Here is a 19,559-nt window from a genome sequence, read left to right as displayed (position 1 = left end):
ACATACATATCATACATACATAAAAAGGAGGCAAGAGAACACACCAGTGGACTCTTTATCAATGTAGGATTAATTAAACTTAAAGATATTGTTGAGTTACAGACATTATTAGTTATGTTCAAGGCAAAAGGCAGAATATTGCCTGAAAATATACAACGTTTTTTTGTGTTTAGTTCAGAAAATAAGGACCATAGGAGGAAATTTGATTTTAAACATCCGTTTGCTTTAAAACAAATGTGTATTTCAGTATGTGGTGTAAAATTATGGAACTCCTTAATAATTGATTTAAAGGATTGTAAAAATATTCACCAGTTCAAGAAATTGTATAAAGGAAAAATATGTCCTCATATTTGACACCTCTCATCGGTAATAGACAATTTGTCCCGGGGATAAGGAGCACTAGCGACGCTGGCGCGGGTTTCCGGGTTATAAAAACCCAATGTCAACAACATTTCAAAGTAGAGGGCCCCCCCTCTGCCCTAAGGGGCCGCCGCCTCCCCTCACGACGAGGCTCGACTCGCTTGAGGCTTTTATTTTGGCATTACGTGCTCTCTGTGCCTGCAGCTGAGGCCTGTAGCGGAGCCAGAGGGGGGGCAAGGGGGCGGTCGCCCCAGGGCCCACACGTTCAGGGGGGCCCAATGAGAGGGCCCCGTTTTGTGTGATACGTTCATATATAATCGTAAAATTTGTAGGTTATAATAACGATAAAATGTGCATTGTGCGGCCAGTGTAGGTTAATTCTTACTTTACAACTGTCCTGAACGCATCAGGGCTGTGAGCCAACCTGATTGGCTGGAACTTAACTTGTTTCGTTTTTTTACATTTGAACTAACTCCTTGTATGTGAGACTGCGGCATTTTGGAGGGAACTTTGAAAGAGGAAAAATGGAGAAGAAAAAGCACCAGTCTGGATCGTTAAAAAGAAAGGTAAAAGAGAGAAAGGAGAGGCTAGTTGCTTCCTGTCCGCCGCTCTCCTCATATTTTGCAACGGCGCCGGTGGCTGATGAGGAGGCTAGTGTTAGCTGTAGCGGCCGTTACATTGTTTTCAACGTTACTTGGAATATATTGTTCGAACCGAGGATGATGTTCTGGAGTTCGGAGTCTGTGAATTGGTGCAGCGGCAACAAGCGCACAGACAGCAATCGGTGAGCACATAAATAATGATCAGAATGTTGTTATTGCCTTGACCACCTTAATGTACCTTGTGTTGTTGTCAACTGTAATAGACCGCCGAGTCTATTTCTATTTGAATGCATATTGTGTGCAGTTGATACATTTTTAATAGGCTATGCGTTTTGTTGTGTTTAGACCGCCGTGTCTATTTTCTATTTATAGATCTCATTAATGGCCTTATAGACAATTGTGTCTATATTCTATCTGAATAGATTGTGTAATTGTAGTTTACATTTTATGTTTTAAGTTATATTAAAGATGGTTTTGGCTCAGACCCTGTGAGTCACTGTCACACCAGCACCAAGGACAGCTCTCAGATTGACGGCTGTCAGGCTGCGTGGCGTGTGTGTGTGTGTGTGTGTGTGTGTGTGTGTGAACTGGTTTGTGGCACCTAGGCTTGCTTGGCTCAGTAAACGTGAGCATTTGTGTTGTTTGCTGGGTATGATGAGGTGTCCGTTATCTTTAAGTTGTTGAATAGTAAAATAATTATCATAAGGGCCCATTGAGAATGCTCCGCCCCCTCTGTGCTGAAACCCACGCTCTGCCACTGGCGGAGGCTAAAACAAAACAAAAAGGAGCACAGAAACGAAAAGATAGAAAAAGCCATTGTAATGGCACCTTAAGTTGTTTTATTGTAATTTTATTGAGTATGTCTTTGTATTGGGACTGAGTTGGGAATGTTTAATGTGAATTTTATTTATATGCTGCTATGTTGGTCAGTCATGTGTTTTTTCTTATTTATTGTATTTATTTATTTTGCCATTTTGTATAAAATACCAGTCTGAGATGGATGTTTGTTTAGCCCTATATGATGCAGTGAGTTGGAACTTGGAGGTCATTGGTATTTTGCTGAATGCAGCAATAAAATGAGGAGGATAATAATTATAATTGTTGTCATGACACTTTCTTTGGCTTTCTCGTTTCTCATTAAGTTTTTACTCCTTATATTGTCTAAAATTGAATAGGGGAATACACAGAGCTTTGCCCTGTTGCACTATTCACCACCCTGCAGTTATTATTATCCTGTGCTATGCATTCATCTGCTGATCTGGAATGGTCTTTTTTGTTATAATCATTGAAGCTGCTTGTGGCTGTCAATCTGTTTCTAAACGACTTAAAGTCATGCAAAGTTAACCGATCCGACCCGTAAGATCCCAAAAACTTTGCGCGTGCACGCAGTTTAGGCCTCCGCTACGTGGGGGCCCCTTTGGGCTCAGAACCCATAAGGGATTACACCTGGCGACGCCCCTGATAAGGAGTGTCGTTTTTCGGTCATGGTATGATAAAGGTATTAGGGTTATAGGAGACCTGTTTGATGCCAATGGTGTTTTAATGTCATTCAAAATGGTTAAGAATTCATTTGGAATCCCACAAACAGATTTCTTTGCATATTTACAGGCTCGCCACTTTATAAACAATAACATTAGGTTTCCTCAAGATGGATCTCGTCTTGGGCATTTGGAAAAGACTATTATGCATTTTACTAAGAAAAAAGGCTTGATTTCATACTTTTATGACACTTTTCTAAGTCATGAAAAACACAACGTGGACAATGTTGCAAGGCGATGGGAAAGGGACTTCCAAACAGAGTATGAACAAGAATGTTGGTCTCAATGCATCCAAAACTCCCACTCTATTTTTATAAGTAATAGATACAAAGAGATGCAGTATAGGATTCTTCATAGGCAACATAGAACACCTGAAATCTTAAATAAATTCGATCCCAGCAGGTCCCCATTATGCATTAAATGCAAAAAGGACATTGGTACCTACATACACTGACTACGTTTACATGCACTCAATAACCCTTTTAAAACCCGAATATTGGCAATAACCCGAATTTGTACGGCCATGTAAACACTTTAAATAACCCGAATTTGCTCATATTCCGGTTTTTAAAAACCCGAATATTACCCCTGGGTTACTCCTTTTAAAACCCGAATATTCAGTCATGTAAACGCCAAATGGAATATCCCGACCAAACGGAACAGGAATTTGTTTTCTGCGCATGCTCTGTTCGCAAGGAATCCTGGTCTTTTGAGTCCAGGAAGTTCTTCTAACCAGCCTTTCTCGACCGGGGTGTCGCGGCACCCTGGTGTGTCGTCAAAAAATGACCTATTCTGACATTTCATATATAAATACCGTATTTTCACGACCATTCTGCGTGCTGTGTGGAAAGGCATACCCTCATTTTTGTGTCATTTGTGTATTTAAAACACACACACACGGCGCGCCGTCTACACACGCTCCGCGGAACACACACACAAGCAAGCAAGTGTGCGTTTTTAAAAATAGAGCCGGAGCAAAACTTATTTTGATTTACTTTATTTCAGTTTTTACATTAATCAACCCCATCGAAGTCTCATCCTCTGTGTCTGCATTAAAGAGCTGCGCTAAATCAGCTGTGCCAGTCCGGATTCCTCGCTGTCAGAGTCTCTTTCCGTGCCGCGCGGCGCCTCGAAATGCTTTTGCAAAAGCTCGCAAAATAGTCCCAGCAGACACCTTAGCCCACGGATCAACAATCTATCTGCAAACTGTGGCATAACTTGCCTGGCGCTGCTTTCCACTCCTGGAGAAACTGTTCCCCCTCAGTCATCCATCTCTCCCACGCCGGTGCAGCCTTAAGGCTGATTTATGGTCCCGCGTTAAACCGACGCAGAGCTTACGCCGTAGGTTACGTAACCTCCGGCGTAGGCTCTGCGTCGATTTAACGCGGAACCATAAAGGCTTCACTTTGAACGGCCGGTTCACACCGACGTCCAGCGGTTGGAGTTACTTTGTCAGACCTCCCGGAATAACAGCAAGCACAGCGTTCATATTTTTCACTTCTTTTTTTTATACTGTCTGTGAGATGGGCGCATAGAGTCACAGATCAGCAGCGATGGTGATGTGTGGAAAATACCACCGGGTCCCCGCAAACATACACCTGCCTCAGCCACTCATCATCCCTTCATCCATCCAGCCCTTTTTGAACATTTCTGCATTTGTAGACGGTAGAAAGTACCGGGATAGCGAGATTTACATGAAGTTGAGAGAAAAGTTGCGCGAAGCAGCATTTGTTTTGAATTTGGATACAGGAAGAAGAAGCAGAAATGACGGGAATTGCGTCATCACGTTCTCCGCGCGTCGCTGGTTTGATCGGGATATCCCGAATGATTAATTACCATGTAAACAGGGATAACCCTGTTTACTCACGCATGTAAACGGAATATTCCGAATGTTTCAGTAACCGGAATATTAGCAATAACCCGAATTTTGACTGCATGTAAACGTAGTGTTTCTGGGAATGTCCCAAGATTGCTAGATTTTGGAGTATTGGATCCTGGTAGAGCCAAGCTACTTAGTAAGCTTCTCTGCGTAGCTAGAAAATGTATTCTGTTCAATTGGATTCGTGAGAAACCTCCATCAGTAACCCAATGGTATAGAGAAATCTACAGAGTTCTTCCGATGGAAAGACTCAGTGCCAAATTAAAAAATAAAGAAGATAACTTAATGAAAATTTGGTGGCCTCTCATAGACCATTTGCCCAGGGATCGATCTGCCTTGATTTATAAAGGAAGCGATTTTAGACCCCCAGCTGTACTCTTGCAGTTTACCTTCTGATGTGCTCGGTGTGTGCTGTGTGTACTACACAATCTAACTTTTTTTAAATTTACACAGTAACTGTGGTGTCTATAGATGTGTCGATTGCCCTTTTCTTTTTCCTTTTTTTTCTTTTCTTTTTGTTTGTATTGTATTCTGTTTTTGATTTATACCTTCTATGTTAATACTGAAAATCAATAAAATATTATTAGGAAAAAAAAAAAGACAACATAATCAGACAATATGAATTTAACGGGTAAAATATCATTTGTTGTTTTTTTGTTTTTGGTGTTGTTGGTGAGTTATTGTGTATGTTTTCTTATTTTTTGTTTTGTTTTGTTTATATTATTATATTGTAATTATTTTTTGGTATTATATAAGCAGTGACTGTTGAACAGACGGACAGACCATCTTCAAATGTATTGTTTTATTTTTTTTTGAGAAAGCGGCTTGTAATATAAGGCTTAAATAATATTAATACGGAATAAATCAAATTGAAATGAAATGAAATAATGCCAAGAAGGTCTGAAGGTGCATGTTTAATCCAATTATTTTTAGGCAACTGAAGGGAAGTTAAGATAAGGGGAAAAACATTTTGATCTCTTTTCAAATAGAAAAAAAACTGTATATCAAATACAACACTTTATGCCTTTAAATAACGACTTTCTTCTTCCAACTTTAGGTGATGAGAAGGTTCTGAAAAAGAGCTAACACTAATCCTGATCTGTGAGCCAACTGCAGCATGAAGCGTAGGTGTAACAGGATTTAGTGGAATTAAGTGAGCTGGATGTGGCCGCTTGTTAGTGCTCGGTCTCTCCGCCGCCACCAGGGGGCGACCTTCACCAAGCCTTTTATTCTCCCTGCAAAGGTTTTGCAGTAATGTGCAGCCTGTGCCTAATATGATTCCCTGTCATTTAAGGGGAATAGATTTGAGCGTCTTAATATCCAGTTCAAAGTGTTACTAGCTTATTCCTTTCAACGTGTGATCTGCGGCTTTGGCTCGCTCATGCTGATGAGAGCGGTGACTCAAGTGTAAGGCGTCATGTTCCTTTTACCAGAAATCCTCCACGGTGGCTCAACTTCACATGCACATGCTTACGTGGCGTTAACAGATAGTTATTTTTAAAAGAAGGGCTTGATGACATCATACCCAGTGTGCAGAGCTGGTCGATGGCCTTGATGATGCGTTCGCACTCCTCTTCCCGGATGCAGCTGCCCCATTCCCCGTCCAGCGGCACGTACAGCAGCTCCCTCTGCTCCTCCTCCGTGAGCGGGACGCTCGTGCCCAGTTCGTCGGGGAACTGCGCGTCATCGGGGACGAGCTCCATGTCCCAAGGACTCATCTTCTCCGTGTCTCCGTTGTCCCAGCTGTGAGGGGAAACAGAGACGAGGTGAAGCTTCAGTGTCGTCAACGTAGCTGCCGTGCGGACGACTTCTTCTGCAGTTTGGTAACACGCAGGATCGTAAGCACTAGGGCTAAAAAATGTATCACGATAATTTCTGGCATTTATCCCGATAATGATAAAAATGACGATAAAAAAAATACCAATTCAACTCCACCTTTGTAACTATAAATCTATCACCACATTCAGACTTTGGAGCCCCAAAACACTGCTCTAAAAGATACTAAATACTACTAAACTACACCAATTAAATTGAATTGATAAAAACCAATGAAATGAGTTACACCTGTACTGCAAAACTGGAATGACTCAGACACAAACACGTCATCTTTCATTCTTTCTTTCTTGTGCATTTCTTTCTTTCTTTCTTGCTCCTTTCTTTCTTTCTTTCTTTCGCATTTCTTTCTTTCTTTCTTTCTTTCTTTCTTTCTTTCTTTCTTTCTTTCTTTCTTTTTTTCTTTCTTTCTTTCTTGTGCATTTCTTTCTTTCTTTCTTGCTCATTTATTTTTCTTTCTTGCTCATTTCTTTCTTTCTTTCTTGCTCATTTCTTTTTCTTTCTTTCTTTCTTTCTTTCTTTCTTTCTTTCTTTCTTGCTCATTTCTTTCTTTCTTTCTTTCGCATTTCTTTCTTTCTTTCTTTCTTTCTTTCTTGTGCATTTCTTTCTTGCTCCTTTCTTTCTTTCTTGTGCATTTCTTTCTTTCTTTCTTGCTCCTTTCTTTCTTTCTTTCTTGCTCATTTATTTTTCTTTCTTGCTCATTTCTTTCTTTCTTTCTTTCTTGCGCATTTCTTTCTTTCTTTCTTTCTTTCTTTCTTGCTCCTTTCTTTCTTTCTTTCTTTCTTTCTTTCTTTCTTTCTTTCTTTCTTTCTTTCTTTCTTTCAGGCTAATTTCCTTCCTTCCTTCCTTCCTTCCTTCCTTCCTTCCTTCCTTCCTTCCTTCCTTCCTTCCTTCCTTCCTTCCTTCCTTCCTTCCTTCCTTCCTTCCTTCCTTCCTTCCTTCCTTCCTTCCTTCACGTATGTTGTGCGTGGATTTAACACAGAACCATAAATCAGTTTTACACAAAAACGTCATCAAGGGGAATTTATCATTTTTACCGTGAGATACAAATTCTTACCGTGGTGAATTTTTTTGACGGTTTATCGTGAACGGTAAAATATCACCCATTCCTAGTAAGCACAGATCTAAGGGCATGACATTCTCAAATAAGGTTTTACAAATAATGTGTGACAGTGAAGCGCTCAGTGTCGAGAAGAGCGAGAAACGGCTCAGGCAAAATTGTCATTAATGCTTCAAATGAGAATGCCACTAACAATGAGAGTCCAGGGATTCAAAACCAGGAGCATCACCGGCCTTAGCAGCTGTCGTCCAGGATGAATGTCTTAACCTTTCTTTCTTTCAAACGTTGAAGTCATGAGGTGTTCCTGCAGTTTCTGAGCACAGTGAGAGCGAGTGCCAGCAACATCATCACAAGAAGTAACTTGTCTGCATTTCACTGGCATGTGCTCACAGACGGTTCTGTTAAGACCATTTCACTGGAGTGTCTTTTTCAGTTTCGTCCTGAGTGGAGACGTCTGTCACTATCAATTAATCACTTGGATCCATAGTGAATCTGTCTTATGGCAGAAAAAACTCAATAAGGAGGAAACTTTCTTCTCCGTCTGCTTCTGAGTGGCTGTCAACCAAACCGCCGTGGGAGAAATCAGAGCACGCTTGTTGGCCGTCTGACAGCATATATGGTTTCTTAGACCAAACCGAAACACCGAAACTGTCCTCATCCTCCCTGAATCTGAAAACAGATGCCACACCTCACTCTACTTCCTTTTCCTCTTCATCATCAGTCTTGTTTTGTATCGGATTCATCGTGAGTCTTCACTACGAAGCAGTTTCTATGTTCCTATCAAACCCACCATGATATTAACTCGGACCTCTCTGAGTTGGCCTTGTCCGCATGCGGCTCTTTAGCGCCACCCTAGTGGCTCCTGGAGCTTTTTCAAAAATGTTTGACTTTTTTTTTCCTTTTTTTTCCCTTTTTTCTTCTTTTTCCTTTTCTTTCTCTTTTTTCCTTTGTTTCTCTTTTTTTCTTTTTTTTTCTTCTTGTTTTCTTTTTTCTTCTTTTTTCCTTTTTTCTATTTTTTTCTTCATTTTTCCTTTCCTTTTTAATCTTGACATTTCAACTTTTTTCTCGACATTTCAAAGTTTTTGTCAACATTTTGACTTTTTTCTCGACATTTCGACTTTTTTCTCAAGATTGTACTTCAACATAAATTTCAACATTTCGACTTTTTTCTCAAAATTTCGACTTTTTTCTCGACATTTCGACTTTTTTCTCAAGATTGTACTTCAACATTAATCTCAACATTTCGACTTTTTTCTCAAAATTTCGACTTTTTTCTCGACATTTCGACTTTTTTCTTAAGAATATACTTAAACATTAATCTCAACATTTCCACTTTTTTCTCAACATTTCGACTTTTTTCTCGAAGTGCATAATGAAAAAAAAATCTTTCCCCAGTTCTAACTAATCTAGAAACATGCAGCATGTGTTGCCTTCATTCTAAGGCAACACATAATTGTTTTTTGTGTTTTTGGACCAATATGGCTCTTTCAACATTTTGGGTTGCCGATCCCTGGCCTAGTCTGTCACAGTTTTCAGTTTTCAGTTCTCAAAAGTCAGAAATACTTGATGCTCCACATCACCTCAATAATTCAAATAGAACATACTTCACATGCAAAAGCTTTGTGAGCAAACTTGTGTGTGATTTGAGCTGCAACCTGGAGAAACACATGCTTTTATCCATTGTGTGGTCGTACCAGACGTTGTAGCATTGGAACAAGCTGTCTGGATACTGAGACTGGTAGGGCTCCTGGCTCTCAATGGTCCCAAACCACCAGGCGTCGTCAATCACTGACCGAAACCTGTCACCTGTACACGAGACAATGCGTGAAAGACATCAGACTATAGAGATGGATTCAAGTGCTTTGCATGGTTTTACTGAGTCTGACCGTAGTAAAATGATCTCACCTATACTCCACTGCCTCTTTCTGGCGTTGTCAAACTGCTGCCGCAACACCAGGAAGTCGATGACATCAGGCATGTCGTGGTACCTGCGAGGAAACCAAGATTTAATCCAACACTCGTATTAACAGCGTGCAATATGTAAAGGGAAATAAAATGAGGAGTAGTTAATACCATGAGAGTATATACTCTAGTGACAGGGTTACATAAGTGACTCATTTACCTTTTCATGTTGTTTTGCAATTTAAAATTGTTTAGATTCCTTTCTAGATTACTTTCCCTCTTTGCAAAAAGAGTGAAAATATAAAGGAACAATGTAGGGCTGGGTGATATATCGAGATTTTAATATATATCGATATATTTTCAAACGCGATATGGTACGAGACCATATCGTTTATATCGATTTAAAAAAAAAAATAAAAAATTATGATTTTGATATAGCTTATTTTGTGACGAATTGACTTGAATGTTTTATTTGAGATTTGCACAAATGTTTTGTTATTTGCACAACTGTCAACCTCAGTGGAAAAGTCTGCCTGTTACTGTCTACATTGTATTAATTGCACAGTGTATTTTAATTTAATTTAAATTGTTATGCAGGAAAGGGATATTTGTTTTATTTTATTCAAGAAGCATTTTTATTCTATATATGCAGGCAGTTTATTTTTATTTCATTTGTTTTATACATTTTGATATTGTGCAGACCTCTGTTAATAAAGGAACCTGTGTGACATTTGGCACGAGGCTTTGTATTAAAACTTTTTTTTTAAGGGTTTGCCTCAGAAAAAAATGAAGCTAACAGAGATGCTATGCTATAATGCTTTGGGGGAAACCCCAATTAAGGCACAGAAAAAATATCGATATATATGGAGTATCGCCATTCAGCTAGAAAATATCGAGATATGACTTTTGGTCCATATCGCCCAGCCCTAGAACAATGCATAGCTCAATCAAGCGCAAGATGCATCAACGTTTTGTAAAAACAGGGCCCATGTAACAGCAAGACAAACGTGGTGAAACACACACTACAAGAAGTGCGTCGACACTTCATCTCACAAGCTGAGAGAGAGAAGATTGATCAAATTAATATTCAGATCTTTCCGATCCAACATTTATGGCTGTGTTCTGCATAGGGCTGGGATCGATTCAAATGTCAAGAATCGATTCGATTCCGATTCTTAAGATTCAGAATCGATTATCACGATCCGATTCGATCCGATATTGATTTGGGTTACTGTTAATAAAACTGTTTTTTTTAGCTGTTGCATGAACTATATGACTGTGTAATTATGCAACATATTAATACTAGTATTATATTGAGATTAAACAGCAAGTATTGGCAGCTAATGATGCTGTAAGGACCAATCAGCTCCCAGAATGCTGATAGAACTGCTTTCAGAAACATCATGTGGGTCAGAATTATCAAACAGATCCAGGGAGGAAACAGAGGACGAAAAGAAAAATCGCTTTTATTTTTTTCCCATATATGAGAATTTGGTTTTTAACATTTATGCAAATGTAACCCCAAGACAGTATAATAAAGCAAAGAAATATAGACAATGTATGCAATTATAGCTGAAAACTTTAATGTTTTCATACCTTTAAACATATTTAAAGGTAAAAACATGGCACCAGTTATTCTCGTGTCTAACAAAATATTCCTTTTCTGGGCATAAACAAAAAAGTACCAAAAGTTGTAATGTAATGATGGAAAAAAAAAAAAAAAAAAAAAAAAAAATTAAATCGATCTTTAGACACATGAATCGATTTTTAGGAATTAATATGAGAATCGATTTAAAATCGGAGAATCGATTTTTTCAACACAGGCATAGTTCTGCCGCGAGATGCTTACTTCATAGAAAAGGATCCTCCTGTCAGTTTGCCAGTGTCGGGGTCCAGAAAAGCCAGCTTCAGACAACACAGCGTCGGCAAACCAACTTCATACTTGATGCCAACGATCTTCATCAACTCCTGCTCCTAAATGCATCAACAACAAAAGATAGAGGAGAAAATGCAAATGAGCACATTATTGTAATTTGAACCAGAAACCTAGCCGTGAGACGACACTGCAGGGTTTTTCCAATATGAGGGAAAGTGAAGCTGAAGGCTGGGAAGGCTTTATTGTTGCTTTGCCCGGCTCTTCAAATTACACAAATAAAAAGCTTCAGATAAGAATGCTGCATTGTTCGAACTAGAACTAGCACATTCACACAGAACCCAGTGTCCCTTTGGCTACCTGCCCGCTGCCTGTGCAGAAGCCGCTCGTCTTCCTCTTCACGTGTAACAGAAAAGTGTGGCTGAGTGCTATCCGGGCCTCTACTTGACATTTTCTTTGACTACTTTGACATTTATTTTCTTTTTTAAGGGATACAATCCCTAATACGGTTATTTACAGGGCAGAGCCGCGACCCTTCCCTTCTGCACACATCAGCTCCTCGGCGAGCTGCGGGCTCGCTTACAAGTATTAAATGTGGAAAAATGTGGAGCTAAATTAATTTCGACCGCCTCGCAGAGCACAAGGACTCACTTTTCTTTCACTAAATCATCCATTCCAGATGATAATAAATACTAAAAGTCAGACACTTTTTTCTCACATATCTATCATGAAGTCAGACAGTTTTCCGACTCATACTGTCTGATTTAAGAAAGAGAAAATAATGTAAATAACAACTATATTAAGAATCCAGTTTCCTTATAGGCGCAAAACAGATGTTAAGGCCCAATCTCAATACTCCCCCTACTTTTCTCCACTCGCCCTTCTTTTCTTCCCTAACCCCTAAAAAAGAAGGGGGAGATTTTAGGGCACTTGAGATCTAGGGCACTTGGCCCAGGTGCCTGTCCCAATTCTCCTACTCCCCCTCGTTTTCATCCCTACCCTGATCAGGAAGCTGAGAGCCAAAAGCTGTTTTAATTTCAGCTGTAGCGCTGTTAATATGGCACTTTATTAAGTTTTAATATTTTTTCAGGCATAAAGGTAACCTTAAGATCCGCAACCGGGCTAAGTTTATCCAAATAACGCCTGTTAAGAAATTTGACCCGATGTTTTCGGAGATGAGAAGAGCCGCCGCCCCCGGGGAGCAGCCTCAGCTCACAACCCGAGAACAGACGTGTCCGCCGGGTCAAGCTGCTGCGTCGTCCCGGGAGAGAAACTCTCTCCAGGGACGCAGCTCTGTTGAGAATTATGCTGGCTGAAATAAATCATTTAGGAAGATGTTGGTTTAATAGATTCAATCTAACAGTTGTAGCTACGCCTGTTAAGAAATTTGCTCCGAAATTTTGAGATTTCTGGACGCAGAACTTACGGCGTAGGGTACGTAACCTACGCCGTAGGCTCTGCGTTGGTGTAACGCAGAACCATAAATCCCTTTATTCTGGCGTGATCTTCGGCAACTTATCTGAAAGTGTGTAAATTACCCAGATAACAGCTGGATTACTTGGTGGTTTCTGAAGACTATTATATCAGAAACATCCAAAACAAATCTGACGAGTCACAGGATTATTTCTCTCTATTTCTCTGAGACGAGTCTGCCTGTTTGCCTTCGGTTGGCGAGTCAAATCGACGCAGAGCCTACGGCAAAAGCATTCTGGGAAACTTTCATACCCCCTCGCTCGCCAAGTCAGCATCTGAAATCCCTCGATCCATAGGGGCTATTCTCAGCCCCTAGCCCTCGTTATGCCCCCTCCCCCTAGGTGAAAAGAGGAATTGGGACACCACTACCTTCACGGGAACGTACAAAATTTAGGGTTAGGGAAGAAAACGAGGGCGAGGGGGAGAATTGGGACGCAGCCTAACTTCTGCCACGAGTTGACAGCATCCTGAATGTAAATACTTGTTTCACAGGGGTTTAATTAGTACAATAATAGCAAATATTCCTAGAAAATACAGATCTACTGTTACCATCTATCTCCATTCTGTCTGAAAATAACACGGTATTATTTATTTGTCCGCATCACTCAGCCTTAACACAATTTATAGCAAGTAAAAACACTACGAAAAGATGTTTCTGTGAAGTGTTTTTACGATTTTTATCCACGTGGACGCTCAGCGGACATTTATCTTTCCGTGCCAAGGTGTTTTTAGAAAAGAAAAAGAAGAAGAAAGTTTCAGCTCTACATGAAAGTGAAACCAGGTCACATCGTTGGAAGAAGTAAAAGACTAAAACTGTGGCGCTGAGCGATTACACGCTTGTGTTACAGACTCCACATCGCTGTAAAAGAAACAACTCTGTATTTTTAGGAAGATGAGGTCACTGACTTTTTAGTCATTATGGAAAGTCAGTTTTCTTAAAGGGGACGTGTCCCTGAAAGCACCACATCCACACAAATGTCAGTCATAGGCCTGTGTTGAAAAGATCGATTCTCCGATTTTAAATCTCATATTAATTTCTAAAAATCGATTCATATGTCTAAAGATCGATTTAAAAAAAAAAAAATATATTTTTTTTCCATCATTACATTACAACTTTTGGTACTTTTTTGTTTATGCCCAAAAAAGGAATATTTTGTTGGACAAGAATAACTGGGGCCATGTTTTTGCCTTTAAATATGTTTAAGGTATGAAAACATTAAAGTTTTCAGTTATAATTGCATAAATTGTCTATATTTCTTTGCTTTATATACTGTCTTGGGGTTACATTTGCATAAAATGCTAAAAACCAAATTCTCATGAATGGGGAAAAAAAGTCAAAATGTTGAGAAAAAAAGTCGAAATGTCGAGAAAAAAAGTTGAAATGTCGAGAAAAAAAGTCGAAATGTCGAGAAAAAAAGTCGAAATGTTGAGAAAAAAAGTCGAAATGTCGAGAAAAAAAAGTCGAAATGTCGAGAAAAAAAGTCGAAATGTTGAGAAAAAAGTCGAAATGTTGAGAAAAAAAGTCGAAATGTCGAGAAAAAAAGTCGAAATTTTCACCTGTTTCAAGTAGATTTTCACTTAAAATAAGTAGAAAAATCTGCCAGTGGAACAAGATTTTATTGCTTGTAATAAGAAGATACATTTTTCGATCCTCCCTGGATCTGTTTGATAATTCTGACACACATGATGTTTCTGAAAGCAGTTCTATCAGCATTCTGGGAGCTGATTGGTCCTTACAGCTTCATTAGCTGCAATACTTGCTGTTTAATCTCAATATAATACTAGTATTAATATGTTGCATAACTAGACAGTCATATAATTCATGCAACAGCTGAAAAAACTGTTTTATTAACAGTAACCCAAATCAATATCGGATCGAATCGAATCGGATCGTGATAATCGATTCTGAATCTTAAGAATCGGAATCGATTCTTGACATTTGAATGGATCCCCAGCCCTATTCAGTCAACATAGCAGCAGCCTTTGATCCTCACTTAAAGCAGGTGCTAACGTGGTATTTCATAGACGAGGCGACTTTTTCGCTTCAGACTTAAAACTCATTTTGTAATGTCTTTGTTGGCATGCTCAATCTTTGAAGTGTCTGACTGTCTTTGATCTGCGTGAACCCTGCGCTGATTGAATTCGCCTTACATGGCTCTGCTGTGATTTTCATACAAACATCCTCTCAGTGGTTGTCAGCGCACAAATAAAGAGACAATACAGATCTCGAGACGCGGGGCATCAAACAGACGTCTCCCCTTCCGAGAGCGTTGGATTCGTCTTGATCAAACAGTTTCTTACCCGCAGCTCCATCTTGTGCCAGGGCTGCTTCTTAGGATTGATGCTGTAAATCTTTTTCTGTCTGGCCATTTCAACGTAAGCTTCGTGACCCTGCCGGAAGTAGTACACCTGGAAACAGACACACAAACACACACACACGTTAGGAAGAGCAGAGGTGTCAAGTAACAAAGTACAAATACTTTGTTATCTTACTTAAGTAGAAATTTTGGTTATCTATACTTCACTGGAGTAATTATTTTTCCAGACGACTTTTTACTTTTACTCCTTACATTTTCACGCAATTATCTGTACTTTTTACTCCTTACATTTTAAAAACAGCCTCGTTACTCTATTTCATTTCGGCCTTTAAAAAAAAAACTATCCAGTTAAATTGCTCCATCCGGATAGAGTGAATTTGGTTGTGGTTGTTTCAGATGTTCTTGTCCAGTTTTGTTCTTACATCCGTTCCCTCAGATTCCTGCAACTAAACTTGGATGTACATTCCAATAAAGGTTAGGATAAATGATAACATGCCTCTGAAGTTTGACTTTGTGCACCATTACAATACTTATAGACAACTAGTCATCATATCTCTGCTCTCTGAAACACATGCTAATGCTCAATAGTACACATTAAGAATGGGTGATATTTTACCGTTCACGATAAACCGTCAAAAAAATTCTGGCGGCAAAAACAATAAATTCCCGTTGATGATGTTTTTGTGTAAAGCTGATTTATGGTTCTGCGTTTAACAACGTGAAGGAAGGAAGGAAGGAAGGAAGGAAGGAAGGAAGGAAGGAAGGAAGGAAGGAAGGAAGGAAGGAAGGAAGGAAGGAAGGAAGGAAGGAAGGAAGGGAGAAAAGAGGAAGGGAAGAAGGAAGGAGAGAGCAGGAGGAAAGAAGGAAGGAAGGGAAAAAGGAAGGAAGGAAGGAAGGAAATGAGCCTGAAAGAAAGAAAGAAAGAAAGAAAGAAAGAAAGAAAGAAAGAAAGAAAAGAAAGAAAGAAATGAGGCAGAAAGAAAGAAAGAAAGAAAGAAAGAAAGAAAGAAAGAAAGAAAGAAAGAAAGAAAGAAAGAAAGAAAGAAAGAAAGAAAGAAAAAAAAAGAAAGAAAGAAATGAGGCAGAAAGAAAGAAAGAAAGAAAGAAAGAAAGAAAGAAAGAAAGAAAGAAAGAAAGAAAGAAAGAAAGAAAGAAAGAAAGAAAGAAAGAAAGAAAGAAAGAAAGAAAGAAAGAAAGAAAGAAAGATAAATTCTCATTGATGACGTCTTTGTGTAACAAACATGGCGGATCTGATAGCGAGATACATTTATAGTTAAAAAGGTGGAGTTGGATTGGTATTTTTTTTATCGTTATCAGGATAAATGCCAGAAATTATCGTAATACATTTTTTAGTCCATACCGCCCATCCCTAGGTTTTCTTTAATATCTTTGCATTATACTAAGATGCATTCATTTTCAATGGCTTTTATCCTTAATGGCTTTTTTCCCACTTACATTACTTTTACTTTTATACTTTAAGTAGTTTTGAAACCAGTACTTTTATACTTTTACTTGAGTAAAAAAACTTGAGTTGATACTTCAACTTCTACAGGAGTATTTTTAAACTCTAGTATCTATACTTCTACCTGAGTAATGAATGTGAATACTTTTGACACCTCTGCTAGCAGGGTGTCTGGCACGGGCGTTGACCACGGGTCAAAATAATAAAACAAGTCTGCCACATACACGAAACCAACGGCGTCGCTGTTTGAGACAACAACATCGGCCAGTGCGCCTTACAGCCTCACCAGGCCGCAAAATTAGGTACAGACTTTTATTCTTGCTTTTGTTGTGTAAAAAAAGAAGAAGAAGAAAAAAAAAGAAGAAGTGGGCCAGAGTTTTGGTATGAGCAGGCATGTGGGGAACATGTGGAGATGATGCTGGAGGAGAAACAGATGCGGCGTACCTCGTCGCCCATCTGGGGTATGTAAGGACATCTCCGGGGAACCGTGTCTGTGATCCAGGCCGAGGGAAGCCACTCCTCCAGAGTTAACCCCTGCTCCTGCAACTCTGCCCTCTGAACGACACACGACACGACAAAAATCACACCTGACTTGCTTCAACAATTATATGAAAACCTTTTGTCTTCACATGTGGACCTTTGTCTTTCTGTTGAACACTTTACTTATCACTCTTCTTCTCAAAACAAGCAGATAACATGGAAACAACACATTGAATACATTAAAGGGAAAATTTCAAAATCACTCGCAATCCTGTATAAATCCAGAAATTTACTGAATTCCAAGGCCTTGCATTTGATTTACTACTCATTGATTGTTCCCTATTTATCTTACTGTGTGGAATTGTGGGGATCCACCTTTAAAACCACTAGGGCTGTTCGATTAATCGATTTTAAATCGTAATCGCAATTATGTAATTAGAACGATGTTAAAATGTGAAAATCGTAAAATCGATTTTTCACTTTTTTTTTTTTTTATTATTTTTTTTTTTATTTTATTTTTTTTACCTTGTCTGCACACATAATAATGATTGATACCATATTAATGATTGATGGAATAGCAAATGTAATGACTGACATTACACACCTCTACCTCCTTCATGGGTTGCATTATTATTTAGCATGCAAAGACCCAGTTTAGTTTAATTAGAAAATGTCTTGTTTTATTTAATTGGAAATATAACTTACTGTATGTTTGCAAGTGCTGATTTGCTGATTTTATTTTTCAGAGATAAAACTTTATATTTTATTATATTTTTTAAAACTTTTTTTCAGCTTATTTTACAGAGTTTTGCACTTTATTCATTCATTTTTGGTTTAATAAGAGCAAAGTTTGCACTTAAAGCCCAATGGGGCAAATGTTCAATAAAAAAACAGCATATTTGAAATCATTTCTTTGCCTTTTGTCAATTCACAAAATAATCGTAATCGTAATCGAAAATCGGATTTTGAGAGAAAAAAATCGAGATTTTATTTTTGGGCAAAATCGAAGAGCCCTAAAAACCACCTTAAATTCAATAATAAAACTTCAAAAACGAGCCATACGTATCATGAATAAGGCTGATTACTACGCTCACACAGATCCACTTTTTCTAAATTCTCATGTTATTACATTTTATGATTTGTTTTATTTTAAAATCATGCAAATTATGTTCAAAGCAAAATCAAAAATGCTCCCTGACCCAATACAGAGGTTCTTTTCAATTCAGGAGACTCGTTTTAATCTTAGACGTGTCTGCAATTTCACAGTACAAATAGCTAAAAAAGGTATGAAAAGGAGTAGTGATGCACCGATTGTTCGGTAACCGAAATTGTTCGGCCGAAAATGGCAAAATGAAAATGGCGGTGTTCGGTGGAATAAGTGGGGAAAAAAACCGAACAATTAATAACGGCGTTGTAAAATAAGGAAATAGACTGGCCGCTCCGTCCCGTAACGTTGCGCACCACAAACATAAATCGTTGGCCAACCAAAAACTAACCCCATAACAATTTTACCTAACATTCACCAGGAGGTGGAACCAAAACAACATAATGCTGGGAAATTAAAACATTTTCATTTTTTTATGTTCAATATGTATTTTCTACCTTGTAATTTTGTAAAAGATTTTTTTCTTTGAAAGGCATGCCTAAATCAAATGTATTTGATTTATGCAATGGTGAAAAATTTGGCAAAATAAATGAAAAACTGCTGAAGAATCATGTTCGGTATTGTTCGGTATTCGGCCAAGTGTTTATTATTATTTTTGGTTTCGGTTTCGGCCACAAATTTTCATTTCGGTGCATCACTAAAAAGGAGAAGTGTCTCCATCACTAGAGTTAAATTCTGGAATGATGCCTACATACATTTAAAAACATGTCATTCTCTTTTTGTTTTTAAGAAAATGGTTTGTAAAGCTATTTTTGGAAGGTTATAAGTGCAATTGACCATCTGTAAATGTTTCTTTGCTTTTCTATTGTTTCTTTGCCTTTTGTTGTTTCTTTGCTTTTCTATTCTCTTTTTGCTTTTCTGGAGGTCGGTAGCCAAAAAAAGAAAGTTGGTACTATAGGATAGGCTTTTATAAGCATTTTGCTTCAGCCTATGCCTTTTCAGTCTTTGTTCAACACATTTTTGGTTTTGTATGAAATGTTAATGCTGTGCACAATGTTTTTTTGGTGTTGTTTTGTGTTGCAATGACTGAATAAACTTCATTCATTCATTCATTCATTCATTCATAAATAAAAAGAATTCAACAAACCTTCCTCTTCTCCTTTGGCTGCTTCTTCTTTGGTAATGCGTCGTCTTTGTCCACTTTGTCTTTCTTCTTCTCTTTCTTCCCCTCCCTTTTCTTCTCCACGTCCTCCTCGGAGCTGCTGCTTTTCTTTTTCACTTTCACGCTCTTTTTGGGCGGCTCCAGGTTGATCCCGGCGTCTGCCGTCCAGTCCGAGTAATCGCTGGAGTAGTCGCTGCAAACGGAGCAAAGAAATGAGAGGCCCGTCGTTCCTGGCGCCGCTGCGTTTTGACGTCTACACAAACGTCTTACCTTGAACTACTGTGGTCATCTGGCCAGGGCTCTTTGCCATCCTCCTCCTTCTCCTCTTCCGACGAGTGTCCGTTGATCTGCCGGACCTCCACCTCTCCCTGAAAACACGCATGATTTTAAGTTACCACCAGAGGTGTCAAGTAACAAAGTACAAATACTTCGTTACCTTACTTAAGTAGAAACTTTGGTTATCTATACTTCACTGGAGTAATTATTTTTCAGACGACTTTTTACTTTTACTC

General features: G+C 38.7%; 1 protein-coding gene across 1 annotated transcript in view; it reads right to left on the bottom strand.

Moving 5' to 3' along the window:
• The window catches only part of LOC133464810 (PH-interacting protein-like), a 62,545-nt gene that overhangs the window by 11,520 nt on the left and 31,466 nt on the right, over nt 1–19,559 (bottom strand). Inside the window, 8 exon segments of the mRNA XM_061746998.1 lie at nt 5,905–6,122; nt 8,967–9,078; nt 9,178–9,260; nt 11,024–11,148; nt 14,822–14,929; nt 16,745–16,855; nt 19,033–19,240; nt 19,318–19,415. Coding sequence (XP_061602982.1) covers nt 5,905–6,122; nt 8,967–9,078; nt 9,178–9,260; nt 11,024–11,148; nt 14,822–14,929; nt 16,745–16,855; nt 19,033–19,240; nt 19,318–19,415 — 1,063 coding nt within the window.

Source organism: Cololabis saira, chromosome 18 (genome assembly GCF_033807715.1).
Source record: "Cololabis saira isolate AMF1-May2022 chromosome 18, fColSai1.1, whole genome shotgun sequence".
NCBI classification, from domain to species: Eukaryota; Metazoa; Chordata; class Actinopteri; order Beloniformes; family Belonidae; genus Cololabis; species Cololabis saira.
The sequence above is the reverse complement of the archived record's forward strand: the minus strand, read 5'-3'. Positions and strand labels throughout refer to the sequence as shown.